This window comes from Ipomoea triloba, chromosome 1, assembly GCF_003576645.1.
Source record: "Ipomoea triloba cultivar NCNSP0323 chromosome 1, ASM357664v1".
Classification (NCBI taxonomy): domain Eukaryota; kingdom Viridiplantae; phylum Streptophyta; class Magnoliopsida; order Solanales; family Convolvulaceae; genus Ipomoea; species Ipomoea triloba.
Window position 1 is genome coordinate 12,600,617 of NC_044916.1, and position 24,537 is coordinate 12,625,153.

The 24,537-nt window shown below is 42.9% G+C and overlaps 1 protein-coding gene across 1 annotated transcript; it reads left to right on the plus strand.

Moving 5' to 3' along the window:
* The first annotated feature begins 19,841 nt into the window (after positions 1-19,841).
* On the plus strand, positions 19,842-20,847 carry LOC116014613 (NDR1/HIN1-like protein 3). Its single transcript, XM_031254613.1, has one exon. It carries the CDS (start codon positions 19,943-19,945, stop codon positions 20,627-20,629), a length of 687 nt encoding a protein of 228 aa, XP_031110473.1. The 5' UTR covers positions 19,842-19,942; the 3' UTR covers positions 20,630-20,847.
* Positions 20,848-24,537: the final 3,690 nt, after the last annotated feature.

Here is a 24,537-nt window from a genome sequence, read left to right on the forward strand (position 1 = left end):
TAGACTAGCAATAGAACCCTAATCCAAACCCAAAAGCTAACTACTCATGCATCATAAAAGTAAACAAAGCAAAGCTATAATAAATCATCATAAATATTACAAGAAATATAAAGGGAAGAGAAAACTTTACTGATAATGAAGAACAATTCCAACTTCAATCTGTGATTCCAAGCTTGAGATTAAATAATCTAATATAAAATTAATTTAAACTATGCTAGGGAAATATAAAGAGAAGAGAGAAAAATAGACTAAAACTAACTAGGGTTAGGAACTCCTTAAATTGTAGAGAATATGTAGAATATATAGGAGATAGATGGGACTTGGGCCCATGAGATAGCTTCCAATTCTTTTACAATTCTTTTCCAATTCTTATTCTTGTTTCCTTCCTTCATCAAGTAATTTCCTTTTCTTCCAAAACTTGTCCAAAATGTTCCAAAATTCTTCCTTTGCTGCTCCTTGTGGATAATTCAACCCTTGAGACAATATAACACACAAACAATTCTCAATTTCACTAGGATAAAGAAAATGAGCATTAAAACAACTAAAATAAGGGGTAAATGATTGTACAAAATAGTAAATATCAACATGTACATCAGAGTTCAAAATTCGTCTAACCGACGAGACGGACGAGTTCAAGAGGCAACTTACTCTCAGGAAGAGAATTACTCAATGCTACTACATGTCAATTCCAGTGCCATTCATTGACATTAAAGTCAGCTCTTATATATCACTTCGACGTTGTTCGCTCTAACCTTGTCTCTTTAAATATGTGGGGGATTGTTGGGAAAACATTTAAAGATAAAAGCTTTTATTAAGTCTTTATCTTTATTTGTTGTCCCACATTGATTTCTTAACTCACTTTTGCCTTCCTTATAAAGCTCAGCACTTTTTAGAAGCCGTGAAGAGTTATGGAGATGGAATAAAGGGGAACCACGCTGCTCACCTGCTCGATTCGATTTGCATGCGTGTGGTGTGGTCAATCTTTTTGTCATTACAACAATAATTTAAACCCCTATTTTTGTAGATCATCTCTACTCTCTTGTCCGCAACACGTTTTAACAAACCATGTTATTAGGACTCACTCTATGTATTTGAGTCCTAATACATGTACGTGTCTAGATTCTTCTTCTCCATAACCACAACTTTCGCTTCTTTTTGTAGTTGGTAAGAGGAGAGCTGTTATATTGTACAATATATAAACAACTATCACCTCTGCTCACATTTGCATATCTTCTTCTTCTCTCTGCGTCTTCTAGTTTGAGCACGAACAGTCAGGTTCAACTGTGTTGTTCTGTGTCACCCATCGAAAACATATTATTACCCTGGTCATAAAATGCTTTTAAGGTAGTCTTATAAATAACACGTCATAGAATCTTCATTACTTTTCTTTCGTTTATACACAAAGCCATCTCACAGTAAAACGTACGTTCTTGTACGGCATTGTTCATCCTCCTTAACCTTTAAAGGACCACAAAATCATAAATTGGCCATATCTGATCATCTCAAACCAATTAAAAAGACCAATAGGCAACTGCCACAAAAAATCGAGCTTAGCTTGGAAGTTATAACATTGTGATTACCAAGCCATTAGAACTATATAATAACATATGATGTATTCACTAAGGCATGAAATGAAACAAATTAATTCTTAAGGTACACATGAATTTCAGATGCACAATAATAAATTATTAATAATAATAATTTTAAGACACTTTTTAATTTTGTTCAGATACAATTATGTATGTTATTTGGTTGAATAGGTACGTACTATCAACACTTTTTATTATAGTATCAGTATAATTAATTATATCTTGTACCAAAAAAAAAGTGTGCATCTCACCTTAGGAAAAACCATATATTATATCATTCCTCTTTTATTAGGAATTTCTAGGATATATCTCAAGTAATTATCAAAATGTGATAAATTCATGCACATGCGTGTAGTCAAAAGGAAACCAATTGCGGTCACGCGCTTGCAGAGTCCAAACCATATCAAAATCCTGTAAACCCTACCATACCAAACCATGTTATTATACGGATCAGAAATCCAGAATAGTACAGTATAGTTTCAAGAGTGTTTCTATTCCTACTAAATTAAAGTTTTGCCAAAGTGCATTAATTAACTAATTAACTAACGTTTTGATAAGAATGCAAATGAAATCATCAAGGGTGTGTTTGGTTCGAACATGAGAATCGAAATCGGAATAGAATTAAATACTTGGTAATTGGAATGCGTATTGGTGAATGTATTTTACATGTTTGGTAGTAGAGTGGAATTGGAATAATATTGGTGTTTGATTATGTATGATCCTATAATCGTAATAAAGGTTTTTAAAATACAAAAATAAAAAATCAAGACAATTGATCTTAAGAGTAGAGATGAAGTGAGTACTGAGTAGGCAATCTAGTGAGAAAGTCAATAAAGTGAGAAGAGATGAGTAAGGAGGCGATGAAATGATGAGGCGATAAAATGAGGAGGAATAATACCTTATTTAAATTAGGTAATGAATTTGGTAATTAAATCATATACTTGTGTTTTAGCTATTAGTTAATATTTGTTTGACGTAATTTCTTTTCTCAGAAAGCTAATTAAAAAATACAAAAATTTGTGTGAGACCGTCTCGCCGTGAGACGGGTCGGGTCAAAATAAAAATGTAATACTTATACGTACAAATGTCATACTTATATGCTCAAATGTAATACTAATAATTAGGAATAAAAATTTTGTTACTTATAAGAGTAAATGTAATACTTTTAAGGGAAAATACAATACTTTTACATTTCGATTTAAAAGTATTACATTTTTCCTCAAAAGTATTATATTTTCCCTTATAAGTAAGGAGCACGTGCCAACGTTACTTATTATGAAAAATGTAATACTTTTAAGGGAAAATACAATACTTTTACATTTCGATTTAAAAGTATTACATTTTTCCTCAAAAGTATTATATTTTCCCTTATAAGTAAGGAGCACGTGCCAACGTTACTTATTATGAAAAATGTAATACTTTTTCTCTTATAAGTAACAAAAATTGTATTCCTGATTAGTATTATATTTGAGCATATAAGTATGATATTTGTCCTGATTAGTATTATATTTGAGCATATAAGTATGATATTTGCACATATAATTAAGTATGAAATTTGTATGTTACTTCGACCCGATCCGACCCGATTCACGAATAAAGATCCGTGAGACGGTTTCACACAAGTGTGTCCTCCAAACAGGGCCATCAACTTTCGTGGAATTGATAAGAATCTATACTATTAATAAAACAATATCCTCAACTTTAACTTCCCGCCCAAAATACTCCTACACTATTAAGGATTGCGTAATATTGTAAAATATGGTAATACAATTCCTATTCGTAATAAATTTGTACATTGTAATATCGTAATAAAATTTTTAATAAAATTTATTTTTCTCTACGTTCCTATTCGTAATACAATTCTTGATTAAAATTACTAATCGTAATAATACAGTACATATATTTTTCCCTGCAATGTAATCTGTACAATTAATAAAAACAATATCCTCAACTTTAACTTCCCGCCCAAAATACTCCTATACTATTAAGGATTGCGTAATATTGTAAAATATGGTAATACAATTCCTCTTCGTAATAAATTTGTACATTGAAATATGGTAAAACAATTTTTAATAAAATTTATTTTTCTCTACGTTGCTATTCGTAATACAATTCTTGATTAAAATTACTAATCGTAATAATACAGTACATATATTTTCTCTGCAATGCAATCTATACTTTTAATCTATACTATTAATAAAAACAATATCCTCAACTTTAACTTCCCGCCCAAAACACTCCTATACTATTAAGGATTGCGTAATAATGTAAAATATGGTAATACAATTCCTATTCGTAATAAATTTTTACATTTAAATATGGTAATACAATTTTTAATAAAATTTATTTTTCCCTAGTTCCTATTCGTAATACAATTGTTGATTAATATTACTGATCGTAATAATACAGTACATATATTTTTCCCTGTAATGCAATCTATACTATTAATAAAAACAATATCCTCAACTTTAACTTTCTGCCCAAAACACTCCTATACTATTAAGGATTGCGTAATATTATAGATATGGTAATACAATTTCTATTCGTAATAAATTTGTACATTGAAATATGGTAAAACAATTTTTAATAAAATTTATTTTTCTCTACGTTGCTATTCGTAATATAATTCTTGATTAAAATTACTAATCGTAATAATACAGTATATATATTTTCTCTGCAATGCAATCTATACTTTTAATCTATACTATTAATAAAAACAATATCCTTCTTTCAAAAAAAAAAAAAACAATATCCTCAAATTTAACTTCCCCCCCCAAAATACTCCTATACTATTAAGGATTGCGTAATATTGTAAAATATGGTAATACAATTCCTATTCGTAATAAATTTGTACATTGAAATATCGTAATAAAATTTTTAATAACATTTATTTTTCTCTACGTTCCTATTCGTAATACAATTCTTGATTAAAATTACTAATCGTAATAATACAGTACATATATTTTCCCCTGCAATGCAATCTGTATTATTAATAAAAACAATATCCTCAACTTTAACTTCCAGCCCAAAACACTCCTATACTATTAAAGATTGCGTAATATTGTAAAATATGGTAATACAATTCCTATTCGTAATAAATTTGTACGTTTAAATATGGTAATACAATTTTTAATAAAATTTATTTTTCCCTACGTTCCTATTCGTAATACAATTATTGATTAAAATTACTGATCGTAATAATACAATATATATATATTTTTACCTGCAATGCAATATATACTATTAATAAAAACAATATCCTCAACTTTAACTTCCCGCCCAAAACACTCTTATACTATTAAGGATTGCGTAATATTGTAAAATATGGTAATACAATTCCTATTCGTAATAAATTTGGACATTGAAATATGGTAAAACAATTTTTAATAAAATTTATTTTTCTCTACGTTTCTATTCGTAATACAATTGTTGATTAAAATTACTAATCGTAATAATACAGTACATATATTTTCTCTGCAATGCAATCTATACTTTTAATAAAAACAAAAACAATATCCTCAACTTTAACTTACCGAGTTGCCGCCCAAAACACTCAACCCGCAATGGTTGATGTTACGAAAATTTCGCATAACTCAACCCGCAAGGCCTGTCGATTTTCTGTACGACATTCGTGCCTGCAGGTGTTGGCGCACACGAGTCAAGCCTTTTCAAGTTCATCTTAGAATTTGATTTGCACCCCCTGCGCGCGAGAGAGAGCCTCTATGCTATACTATTCAATAAGCCTTAAAAAGAATCTTGTATAATTATTTGCTAGAATTCAAACAAGGATAGCATCAGAAAAAATAATCGATCCAAAACATATCTTCAATTGTAATATATAATATTTGATGTTATAATTTATATAAGTATATATCAATCCAAATATTCTTAATATATTATAACAAATCCATTCTGTGCATCGCACGGTGAAAATCCTAGTAACAATTAAAGACTATTTGGGTATTGGGTGCGTAGAAAATATCTTTAAAAATTTGCCTCTGATTTCGGTTACCAAATTCTTATGAATCGAATCATATACTTTGAATACAAGGAAGTTGAAGTTTTGTGGTACATTTACGCGGAGAGCTGCTGACTTACACAAAAACTGCTAAACCATTTCATTTCAGTTTCACATTGGATGTTAACCCTCAAACCCATTGATTCCTTGTTTGTTATTTTGTTATTATTTCATTATTTTCCACACACGTACTCCAACGTTGATTTTGTATTATTGGTTTTGTTTTCAAATTGGACTTAATGATGTCTTAATGCAACTGCCCATACCTACTTCAATTCAGGTGCTTTAATCATTAAATTAAGTTATACGGAGTCTCCAATCAGCTGACCGGTTCTTTCCATTCCTATGTATGTTTTTGTCGACTATAACAACACTTTCAAACCATTAAACTATTCTTAGTTTCTAGAATTTTAATCTGTAGTTTAGTGTTAACTAACTATTATAAAAATTATGATATCCTCACTCTAACACAATAGGTCATTAAATAATGCTAATTATTATCAATAGGGAAATAATGCACAAATACATAATATCTCAATGTCAATATCGTGACTAGCTACACAATTGTATGTTCATCACACAATACTGAATATTATTTATAGGGAAAAAAGCACATGAAGCCTCATTTACCTGGAGTCTAACAAGTGTCCTGGTATCTAATCTAGAGATGATAATAGGTTAGAGTTGGCTCGAGGAACTATATCTACCACCCAACGTCCCACTTATACTTTCGACATCCACCTCCCACCTTTGACCTGAGTAGTGAACTTTCTCAAAATGCACCTCCCATCAAATGCTGGTACATATTATGCGTACTCACAGTTGATTATTTTATTAAAAATTTTAAAAGTCAATAATAATAATATTTAAATTATTTAAACATAATCTGTAAAATAAAATAATAAAAATATTTAAATATAATAACCGAATTATTAATTTTTTAAAATAACTTATTAGTTTAGAACTAAAATACTAAAAAGTTAATTAACTAGAGACTTTTAGAATAATTAACTATATACTAATAAATAAGCCCATGTGTGTACATACACATATCCATCTAAGATAATCAATGGTTAGAAATAAGTTTAAAATATTGATCAATTTCATAAATATTACAAACTTTAAAAGTTCTGTAGGGAAAAGTGTCAAATTAGTCCCCTAAGTCAACTGGATAGTGCAATTAGGTCCCTAAGTGAAAAAAACTTCATTCAAGTCCCCTAAACCGGTAAAATTGTTCAATTAAGTCCAATTTTACACATTTAGCAGGTTAAATCGTTGTGGTGTTGACACATGTCTTTTTATTTTATTTTTTAAATAAATTTATTTATTTATTAAATATTAAAAATATTATAAAAAAAACAAAAAAAAAAAACCAGCAATGCCCACCCCCTTCACGTATCTCTCTCGCATGGAAGCTAAGCAACCACCACCATGAACTTCCGTCTCTGTCACTCTCTCCCGAGCCATCTCACCCTCACCTTCTTCTCTCCGCCCTCAGCCTCTCCTCTCTTCTTCCCGTCGACGGCAGTAGTGGCGGTGACCAGTGATGGAATAATTAGGACCGGGTGCGGAGCAAGAGCCGGGCAAGAAGGAACCGGGGCAAGTACGACCCGGGGGCGGCCACGTGGCGGGCTAGCCACGGTCAGCCGCGGCCGAGCGTGGCTCGCGGCACGCTCAGCCCGGCTGAGCGTCCGCAACGCTCAGCCCAGCTGAGCGTCCGCGGCATGCTCAGCCTCGCTGAGCGTCCGCAACGCGCTCAGCCATGCTGAGCGTGATCTGCGGCACGCTCAGCCCGCAGCACGCTCAGCCAGGCTAAGCGTGTTCCGCAACACGCTCAGCCCGGCTGAGCGTCCGAGCTCGGCGGTCCGCACGTTGCCCGAGTCTCGCGGCGGCGGTTATGGCCCGGGCGTTAGGCGCGCTTCCCTGCGTCTTTTCCGGATCAGTTACGCCTAGGGCTGATATAAAAGCTCGTTGGTTGTCTGATCAGGACATACTCACTTACTTTCCAACACACTTGTCTTGTTATTACATTGCTTACCTTTGTAATAGCGTTATACAATTTAATATATATTTTACCCCCGCGGTATACTTACGATTCATTAGCTTGTCATACCCCCATTTATTTAATCGGGTTTTGTAATTCGGACCACCCGGGTTATTAAAATCCATCATTGGTGCTTTCATTGAGAGCTCGACGTGACAGCTCGAGCGTGCTATTTCTTTCCCACTGGCTATGGCAAGGTCTGGATCCGACTCCGGCAATTCCCACGGTTCACGTGGTAACCGCGCCCCGCCCCGTGCCGGCACTCCTAACGGGACGGCGAGTCGCCAAACCATGCCTGTGAGGTCGACCGGCGACCTCAGGGACGTAATCAACAGTCACCGTCAGGGCGGACCGGCTCCACCTCCTCCACCCCCAGCTCCGGGCTTTCAGGAGGGGATGGTCGCGCTTCGGCAAGCCACAACGGTGCTGACACAGATCTTGGATGGACTTCAGGGGAGCTTGGCGGCCCCACCACCCGGTCCGTCACGACGGGTGGGAGCTCCGAGCACCCGCCATCCTCCAACCCCCGAACCTCGCATGGATGCGGAGGTCAACTCCCCACGACCTTCGGCGAGAAGGGGAGGGGACGAGGCCCCTAGAGGACGACCCACGCAACGTGAGATGGGCGGAGCCCGGCCGGTTCGAGCTACCAAGTCCGCGCTCGGGCGGTTGGGCACGCGGGTCCCGGTTCGTGAACGCCTCGACTTTGGGCCTCACCACGAGGTGCCCGTCGAGGGATCGGCGTTGCGTCGAGCCCCGAGCGCTGAGCCCCGCGCCGCGTCCCGGCATGAGCAGGCCTCGCGGATAGAGCGATCTGGTGAAACTCGAGGCCGACCCTCGGGATCTCCTCACAACGAAATGGAACAGTTGCGCAGACGATTGGACGAGCTCCAAAGAAGATTGGAGATAGGGGAAGGAGCACCGGTGCCGCAGGAGGCACTAACCTCACCCTTCACGGAGGACATCATGGCCCAGCCCCTGCCACGAGATTTGCGCTGGCCGACCATAAAACTTTATTCAGGGTCGTCCGACCCTCGGGCTCACATCAACAGGTACCGGGCGGCCATCATGATGATGGACGCCAGCGACGCCGTTATGTGCCGAGGCTTCTTCGCGACCCTGGACGGCCAGGCTCAGGATTGGTTCACGACCCTACCCGAGGGGTCTATTTCATCCTTTGCCGACCTCTCGGGGCGATTTCTGTCACACTTTGCAGGCAATATCCCAAAGAAGAAACAATTCGCGACCATGTGCAAGTTGGAACAAGGGAGCACAGAGAGCCTGACCGACTACCTAGCTAAGTGGAAGAAGGAGGCGAGGTCAGTTGACAACTTCGACGAGAACGCGGCCGTGCCAATCTTCACTAGCAATGTCAGGTCAGGACCTTTTCATCGTGACCTCGTCCAGAATCCGCCAAAGACTTATGCGGCATTGCTGGACCGAGCAACGAGGTTCGCGGAGGCGGAGGAGGCCGAGCGGAAGAAGAAGGAAGAGGAGAGGGGGCGTCGAGACAAGGCCCCCCAGGAGGACCGCCGTGCTCCGAGGCCCCCGCGCCAAGGCCCACGGTTGGCCCCACTGCGTTGCCTCACGCCCCTGACACACCCGCTGGCCGCCATCCTAGAGCATGCCGAGGTCATGGGTATCGTGTCGTACCCGGCTGAGTGTTTGAAGATCTCGCCCAACGCCGACCCCAACAAATACTGTCGGTTCCACAGGCAGATAGGGCACGACACGGAGGAATGCATGGTCCTCAAACGCCAGATCGAGGAACTCATTCAAAAGGGCTACCTTGGCCAATACGTAAAACAAACCCAGCCAGGGCAAAGCTCAAGGCCCAGGCAACGTTTGGAAAAAGAAGGGTGGTTCCGGGCCACCCGCTCCCGGGTCCCGCAAAAGGGAACTCGACCAACCCGCGGAGGAAGAGGAGAAGGAATCGGATGACTCCCACCCCCCCCAGAAGAAGCAAATACATGTCATATTTGGGGGCCGGAAGGGGGAGACACGCAATCGGAGAGGAAGAAATGGGCTCGAAGCCTTTACGTAGGGGAAGTCGTCCGTCAGCCACACGAAAAGAAGCCGAGGAGGGATCCCATTGTGTTCACGGACGATGACCTCCCGGAGGGCCCCCTACCACACCGCGACGCAGTGGTAATCAGGCTTGACATTAACAACATTATCGTGCACCGAGTGCTGGTGGACACGGGGAGTTCGGTGAATGTCATGTACCATGACACATTCGCCAAGCTGGGCCTGTCGAGGAAGCAGTTGATGCCGGTGCGGACCCCGTTGGCGGGGTTCACGGGGGATTCCATCGAGGCAGAAGGCTCCATCAACCTGGAAGTGGAAATAGGCGACCTACCACACGTCAAAAGGTGGGAGGTTGAGTTCGTGGTTGTGAGACTCGGGGGCGCGCACAACATCATCCTTGGCCGCCCAGCCTTGGAGGACCTCCGGTGTGTCGTATCTATGGAGCACCTGTGCCTGAAGTTCCCCACCCCCACCGGGGTCGGGACAGCGAGAGGAGATCAGAAGGTCAGCCGGAGCTGTTACCTGAAAGCGTGTCGCCAAATCGGCAGTAGGGACCTCCAGGTCCACACCATCGCCGAGAAGGCACTACAAGGCGAGGAAAATCGGCCCCGTGCCGAACCCATAGTAGAGACGGAGGATGTAGTGTTAGACCTCGGACGGCCTGAAAGGGTCGTGAAAGTCGGAACGGGACTGCCGGCCGAGCTACGGGGCCGGATCATAGAAGTCATCCGGCGCTTCAAGGACGTGTTCGCCTGGGGCCCGAAGGACATGCCGGGACTCAGTAGGGAAGTGATCACACACAAGCTGGCGGTCGACCCAACGATTAAGCCGGTACAACAGAAGAAAAGGTACATCTCGGCGGAGAGACGGGAATTTGTGAAAAAGGAGGTTAACACCCTCTTGGAGATCGGGCACGTCAGGGAGGTCCTATACCCTGGGTGGCTTGCGAATGTGGTCCTCGCACCCAAACCGTCGACGTGGAGGATGTGCGTGGACTACACGGACCTCAACAAGGCATGCCCAATGGACCCGTTCCCGCTCCCGAACATCGACCAGCTGGTGGACGAGACAGCAGGCTGCGCGCTCATGAGTTTTCTCGACGCATTTCGCGGCTATCACCAGATTTTTATGCACGAGGAGGACGAGGAAAAAACGGCTTTCACCACTCCTGAAGGTGTTTTTTGCTATCGGGTGATGGCCTTCGGGCTCAAGAACTCCGGGGCCACATACACGAGAATGGTCGCCAAAGTCTTTAAAAAGGTGCTCGGCCGGAACCTACAAGCCTACGTCGACGACATGATAGTGAAGAGCTCGGAGACCGACCTCCACACGGAGGACTTAACAGAGGTATTTTCAATTATGCGCCAGTTCGATTTACGCCTAAACCCCAAAAAGTGCACCTTCGGGGTACATGGGGGGAAGTTCTTGGGGTACATGGTCTCCAAGAGGGGCATAGAGCCCAACCCCGACAAGGTGAAGGCCATACTGGAGATGGAGCCCCCGAGGTCCCTCCGCGAGGTCCAGCGCCTCAATGGTCGCTTGGCCGCCCTCGGACGCTTCCTTTCGAGGTCGGCCGAGAAGTCCTTACCTTTCTTCGGGGTTCTCAAGAAGAGTAGCGGTTTTGAGTGGTCGGCCGAGTGTCAGAAGGCCTTCGACGACCTCAAGGCCTACTTGATGTCCTTGCCTCCCCTGGCTAAGCCGGAGAAAGGGGAAGTCTTATATTTGTACTTGGGTATCTCGCAAGCCGCGATCAGTTCCGTGCTGGTCCGGGATGATGCGGGAATACAAAGACCCGTGTATTACGTGAGCAGGGCCCTACGGGGGGCGGAGCTCCGATACTCTCCAACAGAGAAGGCCATATTTGCTGTCGACGCCACAGCAAAAAAGTTAAACCATTATTTTCAGGCTCACCCAGTGCACGTACTCACGAACCTACCGCTGGAGGCGGTGCTAAGGCGCGCAGGGTCGGCAAGCCGACTCGTGAAGTGGTCTATGAGGCTCAGCCAATTTGACATCCATTTCAAGCCTAGACCAACCATCAAGGGGCAGGCCCTCGCAGACTTCATAGTCGAGTGCACTGCCCGCGACGCCACAGAGCAGGCAAGGAACGCGGAGGAAGAGTGGTGGACCCTATCAACTGACGGGTCCTCGAGTAGCAAGGCATGTGGAGGAGGGGTCGTCTTGGTAACCCCGGAAGGCTTCCGGGCGTATTACGCCCTCCGTTTCCATTTCAAATTATCAAACAACGAAGCCGAGTATGAGGCGCTGCTGTGCGGACTCCAACTCGCAGTGAGCATGAAGGTCGAAAAGCTGAAAATTCGGTGCGACTCCAGGCTCGTGGTCGGCCAAGTGTCCGGCGAGTTCGAAGCGAACGAGGAGAGGATGATCCGGTACCGCGACGTGGTGCTCCGAGTCTTGGGGCAGATCGCCCAACACGAAATTTTGCAAATACCAAGAGAGCAAAACGCAGAAGCTGATACGCTCTCCAAGCTCAGCCAGGCCACCCCAGAATACATCTCGAAAATTGCAAGGATAGAGGACCTCCATAAGTCCAGCTTGGAGGCATATCCGGTCATGCCCGTGCAAAGCCGTCCGCCCTGTTGGTTGGACCATCTCGTGCAGTACAAGAGGACGGGCACCCTACCCCCGGATGAGGCCGACGCTAAGGCAGCCAAGAGACGCGCCCCGACATACGAGCTTATCGGGGACATCCTATACAAGAGGTCCTATAACGGGGCGTTGCTAAGGTGTTTATACCCAGATGAAGCCCGGGCTCTCATCGAGGAGATTCACGAAGGAACTTGCGCAGCCCATCAAGGAGCTTATACCATGGCCCGGAGAGCCATACTTCAAGGCTACTTCTGGCCGGGGATGGCGAAGGAATGTGCGGATTACGCACGGAGCTGCCCGACTTGCCAACAATTCCAGACCGGCCCGGGCCGACCCGCCACCAACTACACTCCGATTAGCTCTGTCATACCATTCTCAAGGTGGGGCATCGATATTGTAGGAGCCCTGCCCATGGGCTCGGGCAAGCGAAAATATGTCATCGTCGCGGTGGATTATTTCACGAAGTGGGTGGAGGCCGAACCCCTAGCAAGCATTACCAGCGTCCGGTGCAAACAGTTCATATACTCCAACATACTATGCCGTTTCGGGGTGCCAATGCAAATCATTTCCGATAACGGTCGCCAGTTCGAGGGAAAGGAGTTCAAGTTGTTCTGCCAGGAGTGGCGCATCACCCACACCCAAGTCTCCGTGGCCTACCCCCAAGCGAACGGCCAGGTGGAGAATGCCAACCGCACGATAGTAGACGGGTTGAAGAAGACCCTGGAGGCGGCGGGAGGAGCGTGGGTCGAGAACCTAGAGGCGGTCCTCTGGGCGTATCGCACCACGCCACGAAAAGCAACAGGCGAGACCCCATTCGCGCTGTGCTACGGATTCGAAGCTAGAGCCCCGGCAGAGGCTATCATTCCGACGCGACGTAGTGAGGAATACGATCCCGAACGCAACGAGGAGCACCACCGGGCTGACCTCCACCTGATAGACGAGAAACGCGAAGCAGCCATGGTGCGCGCGGAAAACTACCAAAGACAGGCTAAGGCATACCATGACAAAAGAGCACAGCCCCGATACTTCCAAGTCGGCGATTATATGCTAAGGCGCCGCGAAGCCAGCAAGCCCCTAGACGGTGGCAAGTTAGCCAAGCGCTGGGAAGGACCTTACATAGTTTCAGCCGTGGTCCGCCCCGGCAGTTACAAGCTGAGGACGCCGAAGGGCAAAGAAGTAGAAAGGGTCTGGAACTCAGAACATTTAGTTAAGTACTTCCAGTAGCGTTAAAAATGTAAGGCGGTCCGCCCTCCTTTCAGTTCGTTTTTTCTTTTCTCGTGACACAATAAATCAGCGTTTTTTCCAGCACACGCTTTCCGGATCGACCGAGTCTTTTGATTCCAGCGAGCCAGGGAGCTCCAACTCGAAACAACCAAAACACCCTAGGGGCAACACAAGGCCCGACCTTGCCTATTGCCGAACGGAAGAGTCCCTAGACGCAAGGCTAGATAGCCTCGACTTAGGACGACTACATTCCCTAGGGGTGACACGGGGCCCGACCTCGACTGTCACCGAACGGAAGAGCCGCTAGACGCGGGACCACAAGGTTCCGGCCTAGGCCGGCTAGCACCCTAGGGAGGGTACGAGGCGCGCGCCTCACGTACCATCGAACGGGTGCGCTAAGGGTCGAGGGACTAAGTCCCGCGACCCGACGCCAACTCAGAAAAAGCAAAAGCATGTAAAAGCAAAGGAAAGAAACATGGAAAGACAGTGATCACAAAATACCCAGACGCTCGGGGAAGGGGCTCAGAGCCACCCAAGACCGAGTGCAAGTTAACCGAGGCCGAGGCCGAGCGTCGCAGCCTCAGTAGCGCGCCGCGCTCGGCCGAGGCCGGGGAGGGACACGCCGGGCCGAGCCTGACTCGGAACCCAGAGCACGCAATAGAAGGCAAGGATACGTAGTTTATTGAAAGCAGTTTATTGAAAACAAGGCGAAACGAGCAAAGTCGAAACAAGCATGCAACGCAGTTTATCGAAAACAAGGCAAAACAAGCAAAGTCGAAACAAGCAAGGCTGGGGTTGAGAACAACCAAATTCCAGCCATAATGTCAAAGCACAAGAACGAGTAGTCCACGCTACGACAACAACGGAAACAACCAATGATAAACGACCTAAAAAAGATAACGACATGGGAACCTCCAAAGACACTAAGGATCGCGCGCCCCAGAGGTCCCTGCCTGGTCGAAATTGACCATGCCCGGGGAAAGACGAATCTGGTCCAGCGGGGTGTCTGCCGCGCCGCCTAAGCCGAGCGCGAGACCAGGGAATGGATCATCACCGAGGGCAGCTCCAGTCCCAGATGCGCCATGAGAAGCAGCAGTTTCGATTTGGGGCTCCGGGTCCATGAGTTCCAAAGGGAGTCCCCACGCCTCGGGGTCGAAGGACGGATCTCGGCACCGCAGTTGCGTGTAGATCTTGTGCTGCATGTCGTACTCACCAATGTCGGCCATGTGCGCAGCCTCCATGGCCACGTATCGACTCCCCGCCCTAGTGGCCTTCAGCGCCTCATAGCTCTCCTCCACGTGCTCCGAGATGTAAGCTCGCACATCCACGGGGAAAGCCGAGGACTCGCGGTAGCGCGTCACAACCGCGGCCGACCGCTCCCCGGCGGCTCTCTGTCCCTCGAGGGCTCTCCTCTCCCGCAAGGCCATTTGCTCGCGTTGAAAGTTCAACNGCCCTCTTGCTGTTCTGGCTCCTATAGGCCGCGAGGACCGCGCGGGCATTCTCAGCTTCGTCGCTCATCCCTAAAACGCGCAAGAACAAGCAAGTTATATACCAAGCAAAGCATGTATCGAAACAAAGCAAGCAAAATAAAATCATGGGAAAAGAACGAACCACGATAGTCAGGGTCGGAAGCACCGGACGACGACTCCTCACCCTCAACTATATCGCCCTCGGAACCTCCGGACTCCCCGGAGGACAACACTAACAATCGGGGGACAAGGGGTTGAGGGGGAGGGGGAAGCGGCACACCACGCACGCAGCCTATATCGTGCAGGGCCTCGGGAGTGACCAGAGGCTCCGAGCAAACCCCCCGTTGACCGTTGAGGAAAGCGTTCAAATGGGAGGATAGGTAAGGTACGGGGTCGACCTTGGCTTTTGAGATGTATCCCCCCAGGGAACCTCGAAGGGAAGAGCGGGACCGGTGGAGATAAAGACAAACTTGGGTTTCCAATACTTGTTAGCCACTTTAATATCCTGGAAAAATCGGGTCTTAGAGCGGGCAGAGATTCCCGCATAGCCCCTACCCTGGGCCCCCCCCCCCGAACTACCGCCTACATGGAAGAGTTGCTGGAACAGACTGAGAGATGGGTGGACGGACATCTGACTACACCTGACTAGGAAGGCGGAAAGGATCCTATGGGAGTTGGGCACTAACTGCCCCAAGGCCACGCGGTGGTGGTTCAGGAACTCGATAATGAAGGGATGTAATGGGAAGGCGAGCCCCATTTGGAGCGAGGTAAGGTGCACCCCGAAGTGGCGAGGGGAAGGGGGCTCCAGGATACTTCGACCAGGGACGGGAAGGACAAGCTCTACTGTGGGCCCGACAAGAGACTTGGCGAGCTCGATCTCATAGTCGGTCAAGGCTTGAGCCAGAGTCCCGCCAGGGACGCGGGGGTCAAGCAGTGTGTGGACAGACTCGTCATAGGGCTCGAGTAGCGGCGCCGGCTCTATAACATAGCGCGGAGCGGCGTCCATGAGATTCACGGAAGGCTCGGGAACCCCGTCAAAAGGATAGGGAAAATTCTCGTAGGTAAGAGCTTCCTCGCTGGAGGAGGGGAGCTCAGAGCGGTCGATGGAATCTAGAAAACTCTCGTACGGGTCGTATGAGGAAGAGTGCATGCAGGCTAAGCGAGACTCAGACGCTGGGAGGAAACCAAATTTGGAACATGAAAAGGGGAGAAGGACTACTAACCGACTCCAGGGAAGGCGCAGAGGGGTAGACGCACTTGGACGGGTGACACGGATTACGGATGCCCGGACTCAACGGCGGGGCCTCGACGCTCGGCGGCGGCGGAGCACGGTGCTCGATGGTGGTTCGGTGGCGGCCGACGATCGGTGGCGACGGCGGTCACGGCGGCCCGGCGACGGCGAGGTGGCGGCCGGCGGTGGGTAGCGGCACTTTGATGGTGGCTCGGTGGTGCTTTGGTCGGTTGGAATGTAGAAAGAGAGGAGGGAAGTAATGTGGCAATGTAAATACGAAAGAAGAATGAAGGGGGTAAAAGGGCTTATATAGGGGGAATTTTAGTGAGATGATGAGGGGTGAAAAGTGTTGAATGGTGTGGGGTATTTATAGTTTGGAAAGAGTAAGAACTTTGGAGGGATTGAACTTCTGGATGGATAAGAACAACTTGGAGATAGAGTTTCGGATAACACTCACAGCGCAGCAAGGACTCTAGTTGGGACGGACTCTGGCCCGGTCTAATGCGAAGGCTTATAAATAATCCGTGTTTACTCTCTTTCGTTGCCGAAATCTCGCAACTCAGAGAGTGGGGGACTGATGATGGAATAATTAGGACCGGGTGCGGAGCAAGAGCCGGGCAAGAAGGAACCGGGGCAAGTACGACCCGGGGGCGGCCACGTGGCGGGCTAGCCACGGTCAGCCGCGGCCGAGCGTGGCTCGCGGCACGCTCAGCGTGGCTCGCGGCACGCTCAGCCCGGCTGAGCGTCCTCGGCACGCTCAGCCTCGCTGAGCGTCCGCAACGCTCAGCCCAGCTGAGCGTCCGCAACGCTCAGCCCAGCTGAGCGTCCGCGGCACGCTCAGCCTCGCTGAGCGTCCGCAACGCGCTCAGCCATGCTGAGCGTGATCTGCGGNCACGCTCAGCCCGGCTGAGCGTCCGGGCTCGGCGGTCCGCACGTTGCCCGAGTCTCGCGGCGGCGGTTACGGCCCGGGCGTTAGGCGCGCTTCCCTGCATCTTTTCCGGATCAGTTACGCCTAGGGCTGATATAAAAGCTCGTTGGTTGTCTGATCAGGACATACTCACTTACTTTCCAACACACTTGTCTTGTTATTACATTGCTTACCTTTGTAATAGCGTTATACAATTTAATATATATTTTACCCCCGCGGTATACTTACGATTCATTAGCTTGTCATACCCCCATTTATTTAATCGGGTTTTGTAATTCGGACCACCCGGGTTATTAAAATCCATCAACCAGCAGCGACAATCGATCGCGAGCTTCGACCTTACTGGAATCTCCGACGAAGCAGCAGATCCGGCGGGTCTTCTTCCTTCCTCGACGACGAACAACACCAGCAACAAGGACTCCGGTGGTATAGTGGACGGTGAACTCCGGCGTAGGCGCGTAGCAGCCTTCGTCCCCCCTCCTCGCTTGAGTGCGGAGCTTGGCAGCAACAGATCTAACGTGGCAACAATTCCTCCCGACGGTAAACAACGGCGGCGACCTCTAGTTCTCCTTCGGAGAGCAGCGACATCAAGCGGTGGTGGTTGGCGGTGTTGTGACGAGAGCAATGGTTGCCGGCGGTGTGGTTGGTGTTTTCCGGCGAAACGGATGGTGTGAGCATTGTGGATGTTACGGCTGTCCTTGTTTTTTTCTTAATAATATTTTTAATATTTAATAAATAAATAAATAAATTTGTTTAAAAAATAAAATAAAAGACATGTGTCAACAGCGATTTAACCTGCTAAATAAGTAAAATTGGACTTAATTGAACAATTTTGCCGGTTTAGGGGACTTGAATGAAGCTTTTTTCACTTAGGGGACCTAATTGCACTATTCAGTTGACTTAGGGGACTAATTTGACACTTTTCCCAAGTTCTGTAATATAGTATATGTCGATATGCTCTTAATGCCTTTACATATGACATTGATCATATATGTATGTATATATTTCTTTGTTCAAAATTGTGAGAATAATTAATTGAAAAAAATTGAAAAAGTATAAAACATATGCTACCTATTATCATTAAGATAGTATCTTGACTACCAAGGGACCAAATTGGTAGTTAATTTTTCATTGAAATGGTCCTTTGACTATAGCAAAATTATCAATTTGGTCCCTTGACTATAGCAAAAGTACCAATTTGGTCCCGATTTAACGATTTTAATGGCAAAATAAACGAAGAATCAAATTGGTTAAAATTTTCAAAATCGAGAGACTTAATTAGGTATGAAAAATTGTCGAGGACCAAATTAGTAATTTCACAATAGTCATGGACTATTTCGGTAATAAACTCCATATTATATTTACACCAAGACAATTATCAATTAGTGAAGTTTCGTATTATGTACCATGATTTATTGTCAACAACTATTACACAACAAAAAACTACTAAATTTGATCTTTCACCCCCATTCCCCACCACCTAATTTCTCCTCTTCTTGGTGTCAAATCCCCCTCTAGTCTCAATGAACCCCATTCGAGATTCGCAACGTAACTTATCACTTGATTAAGAACATTTATTGGGGCCAAAGGCCTTGTGGTCAAGCGGCACCCGGTGTACACTCCCATGTGGAAGGGAGTGGGTTCGAGCCTCAGTGGAGGGATCTGAAACTACTTGAGGTATAGAGGGAACTGGGAGTTGATAAATTCTGTATATTCATCTCAATTATGTATGTTAACCACTTGAGAGTAGTATAAGTTGAGTTATGCGTAAGTTCTGATGTGTTTGTGTATTTTGGTGTTATCATTTATGTACATTATGGTTATGAATTATGTGTGTTATGGTTATGGATTATCTGCGTTAACCATTGGAGTAGTGTAAACACTAAGATCAGTTATGTGTACGTGTGCGATAATTTTTTGTGCACCCTGTTTTGACATTCTGTGTATTTTTTACACGAATTCTGTGTATGGTATTGAAAATCAATAATATACAAAATTATATACTAAAATACACATAATCTCTGAATAGAATACACAGAATCGTAAGACTAAATATTATCATTTCTGTTACATAAGGCACGACATTCAAATCATTAATATACATAATTATATATATCAGAATGCACAGAATTTCTGAATAGAATACACAAAATTACACATAACAGGGATTGAACGGACGGAATGGTGTCCGTCGCATCAACTCCCCACTAACTTAATTAAACGACGTCGTTTCGAACCAGGATCCACAGCACTGTGGACCCTGGTCGTCCATCTTATAAGGATTGAACTTTGGGAAGAAAGAACATACATTGCTACATATACATACATGCATTTGAATTGTTAATGTCATGCTAGTGTGCTACACTTATCTAGTACACATTCATTCATCCATCCAAGTTGTGTTAAAAAATATCGAAATTAAACAACATAATTAATTAAGTAATAAATTCAATACTATTGATGAATTGATTAAAACTATAGATACATGATGCATACACCCATCCGGCCTCCGGGCCTTAGCTTGTCAACTATTCAACGCCTTGATCTAATTAATAATGTAGAAGGAAATTGCTAGGCTCCATCCCCTCCTTGAAAATAACCCCTCAAGCAACCGCGTTATTATATCACACGCTCTCTGCTCCTCTTACCAATTCCACGTTTCCCACATCCAAACAAACCATATAAATACAACTCCTTCTCCAGTTCTCCCCACCAATCTCACTATCTTAATTCTCACAAGTCACAACTCTCTTTTTTCTATTGCCTCAACCTACCTAAACTAAAGAAAGCTCAATTATATCATGCCGGAACCGCACTTGAACGGAGCCTACTACGGCCCGTCCGTCCCGCCTCCGGCGAAATCCTACCACCGCCCGGGCGGCGGCAGTAGCTGCAACCCGTGCGGCTGCCTCTTCAGCTGCCTCTGCAACTGCCTCTGCCAGATCCTGTGCACCCTCCTGGTGGTTCTGGGCGTGGTGGCGCTGGTCCTCTGGCTCGTCCTCCGCCCCAACAAGGTCAAATTCTACGTGGACGACGCCGCCCTCACCCAGTTCGACCTCTCCACCACCAACAGCTCCCTCTACTACAACCTCGCCCTCAACTTCACCGTCCGCAACCCCAACAAGCGCATCGGCATCTACTACGACCACTTCGAAGCCTCCGCGTTCTACAAGGGCCAGCGGTTTAGCACCCAGAATCTCGAAACGTTCTACCAGGGCCACAAGAACACCACCGCCCTCAGCACCGCGTTCAGGAGCAATAACATCGTCTCCCTCGACTCCGGCGACCGGAGCAGCTACAACGACGAGAAGAGCCGCGGGATTTACGAAATTGACGTCAAGCTTTACCTGAGAATTAGACTGAAGATTGGGTGGATCAAGACTAGGAAGATTAAGCCCACCATCGAATGCGATCTCAAGGTCCCTTTGCAATCCAACGGCAGATCGTCTGGGAGTTTCGAGCGGACCAGGTGCCATCTTGATTGGTAGATTTAGAAGATGATGGGCCCTACCTATTCTTGATTATGCATTTCCATTGCTACTTATTTTTCAGTATTTTTTTTTTTTCCTTTTGAGAGTTACTTTTCAGCGCATTTACTTTATTATCATATATATTCATTTGTATGATCTTGTTGTTCATTTTCCATTCATGGACTGTGTCTGAGTTTTTGTTGTAAATAAATAATATAATAGCATTTTCTCTTAAACTCTCTCCAACTATTTAAACATTTCATAAACTCATAAAGATAAACACTTCATAAAAAGAATTATCTCAAAACATATATCAGTTCGTTGATTAATTCAATATCTTAATTTCGCTAACAATGATAACTGATCCCAATTCTTATTAGGCAAAAACTTCTGAGACCATCTCAAGGATCCTTGTCCAAGAAACATGTTGGGTCAAAATGAAATGTAATTACTAGTAACTGTAATACTAAGTAACTATAATACTAAATCATGAATAAAATGTTTATTATTTATATAGGAAAATATAATACTTTTACATTTTGATGTAAAGTATTACATTAACAAACATTTACCAATATTATTTATAAGGGAAAAAATATAATACTTTTGATGAAAAAAATAATACTTTTACATAAAAATATAAAAGTATTATATTTGTCCTCAAAAGTATTATGTTTTCTCTTATATATAAATAACAACCACTTTATTCCTAATTAGTATTGCATTTTTCAGTATAAGTATTACATTTACATAGTAACCCAACCCGACTTGACTCGTCTCATGGAGTCATGGATACAGTCTCACACAAGTGTGACTCTTCTTATTAAGGGGAGAGTGTCGCACTTGTGTAAAGCTGTCTCAGGTATCTTAATTTGTACGATAGAAATCATAAAATTTATTAAAAAAAAATGTAATACTAATTTGCAATAAATAAATTGTTACTTATAATACATATTCTAATATTTAGGTTAAATGATTATTAATAATGATAAATATTATAATATTTAAATGTGAAATGGTTACTTATTGTAATACTTATTGTAGAAAATTTAATACCTATTTGAATTAAAAATAAATATTACTTATGATAGATATTGTAATACTTATATGTGAAATTATGATACTATTTAGGTAAAAATTGATTGTTACTAATGATAAATATTGTAATACATATAATTTACATTATGATATTTATACCCTCAGTTGGTTACGACTCGACCCATTTCACGGATAAAAATTTATAAGACGGTCTCACACAATTTTTGTTATCTAATTAATTTATTATAAATACTTTACAGAATGCCTCAAGATTAAGTTACAATCCTGAGTAAAGAAAACTAGCAAAATAAAAAAGAAAAAGAAAAAGAAAAAGAAAAAAAGAAAATTAGTTTAATTTATCCAAATGGAAAGGGACAACTAATTAACGAATCGAAGCTAAAGTTGAATTGAAGAAAATAATACGGTTTCATGCACCTTTTCAAAGTGCAGATTATTGTTATTGTTATTATTGTATCTAGTCACTTCAATGATGCATAAAGTTTGACATTTTCTCGCATAAATATCAATTGAATAATGCACTAGAGATTTTCTTTAGAATACGTGAAGAAAAGAAAAATAAATACGAGTATTATTTAATGACGCTCCTTTGATTTACAGAAAAACTTGTAATTGCTATCTGAAAGTGCGTTATGGGTAAAGGTCATCCTAACTCATAAAAAACCACAAGGAGGTAAGTCAATCTAGGTTACTTGAATGTGCGCTCTGAGTGAAGTTTATCTTAGTCAGCAAATGCCCACAATATAATGAAGTAAATTAACCACCAGCCTATGTTACTCATAACTGACTGAATCAAACCAAGAAGTCTAATAAATAGTTTCAATGATGAGCTAAACAATTGAACCTTGTAATTACCAAATTAATTGTTAAATCAACTTGGTTGGGATTGTTCACATTAGACCCATATTTTAATGAGGTGGTAGTTTTAGTTCCTAGACCTATTAACAAAGACTTTACTATCAAAAAAAAAAAAAGACTTTAAAAGTTTCCAAATTATATTATTGTCCATATATTAACAAATAGGCCCTACCCCCTCTACATTTGCAATACAAATGTGAAGAACTTCAATAGTATTTGTTAATGGAAAATCAAAACCCTCATGAACACTTTATGAGTCAATGATGTTTATTTCAATATTAATATAATCAATTAAAATCGCCTGTGGATTAAGATGTGAGGATTCTTGGAGTAAAGAATTTCATCTTTTATGAACAAGAAATTATAATCGCTAGCTATTTCATATAAATATATAAAGGAAATATGCTATTTTATTATAATAAAATCATTTTTGGTGTAAACACATGAGATATTCCAGGTCTGTTTCCATTCGTCTAGCGGTCTAGTTCCACCCGACTAATTTCTACTTGCTCCAAGAGACACAGAAACTGATCCAAAGATAAAATTATGTTAGCGCGTGTAAAAGTTCAAGTACATCGGATATTGACCGAGCAAAAGAGGTCAAGTTTGAAGTGGCACGTACGTTACGGTTTGGATGATTGAATGGGACATTTGAATTGGACAAATGTAACGATGCTGTAATTTGCGGCAGAGAGAAGGGATTGGAATAATTGATGTGCGCCGTTCTTACAATTGACAATTCTATTTAGATTCCCATTTATCTAACTAATAGATTCCCATTTATCTAACTACTAGTTATCACACGTGCGTTGCGCGATTAAACCAATGCCCAATGCCTATTTTTAAATTAGTATTTCTTAATTGGTTAAAGTATTTATATAATAATGAGAAAAAAAATGCTAAATTAATAAAAATCAAAGAAATAGTCTCGATACTTATATATTTTAATAAAACATGACGAAATTGTAAATAGCTAAATTGCAACTAAAATAAATACAAACAAATAAACCACTTACATGGGAGCAAATGGTGTGTCATCATTGTCACTTGTTTGGACACCGATCCGACCATTTACAATCCATATGTAATTGTATTTGTTATCAAGTACTTTATAGTTCGTCCTGACAGGTTTGACAATGACATTTGAGATGATGTACCATTTGTTGGTTTGTAAAGTGATATCATACATTCCAATGTCAATATCAAACACTATTAATTGAACCTGAGTTCCTTGCATTTAGATATATCATTTACAATTATGTTGGTGGTGAATGAGAGCATCTTCATAATAATAATACTAATAATGATAAAAATATAATAATAATAATAATAATAATAATAATAATAATAATAATAATAAAGGGAGAAAAAATTTACTATTTACTTAGTGTTTCATCCTCAAATACGATAAGCATATACTTTTTCTTAGGCGTTCCAATAGCGTTTTTTGGTTTGTTTTTCTTAATGACATGAACTATACAGTTCCAGCCAGTGGCGGAGCCACAATGGGGGCAGTGGGGGTAGCTGCCCCCACCCCCCCACATATATAGCCTTTGTATGTATATATGTATATATAATACATTTTACATATAAGTATATGAAAACAGATATGTGTAAACAAATGATTGTTAGTGTAGTTGGTTGGTGCACGTTCTTACTAGTGAAATGGCGAGGGTTCGAATCATGAGAGCCTTATTCTCCCCTTGATGATCTTTCCAAAGTCTTTTTATTCAAATCTTAAGGGTAGTAGCCAGTAGGTTCCCTTCATAGCTTTTTTAATATATAATACGTATATAAAGTTTTTTTTTTTTTTAATTTCCTTTTCATAAAGTTTCTTTTTTAAAATTTAATAATGAGATGTGTAATTTATAATGTGTTTTCTATTTGAATTATTTTATCAAATTAAATATGTTTCATATATTGTTATAAATATTTTTATAAATTTTTTATATGTTTTATTTTTCGTCCATATCTAACAATATTTATGACTATATTAAGTGTTTCATTTTTCG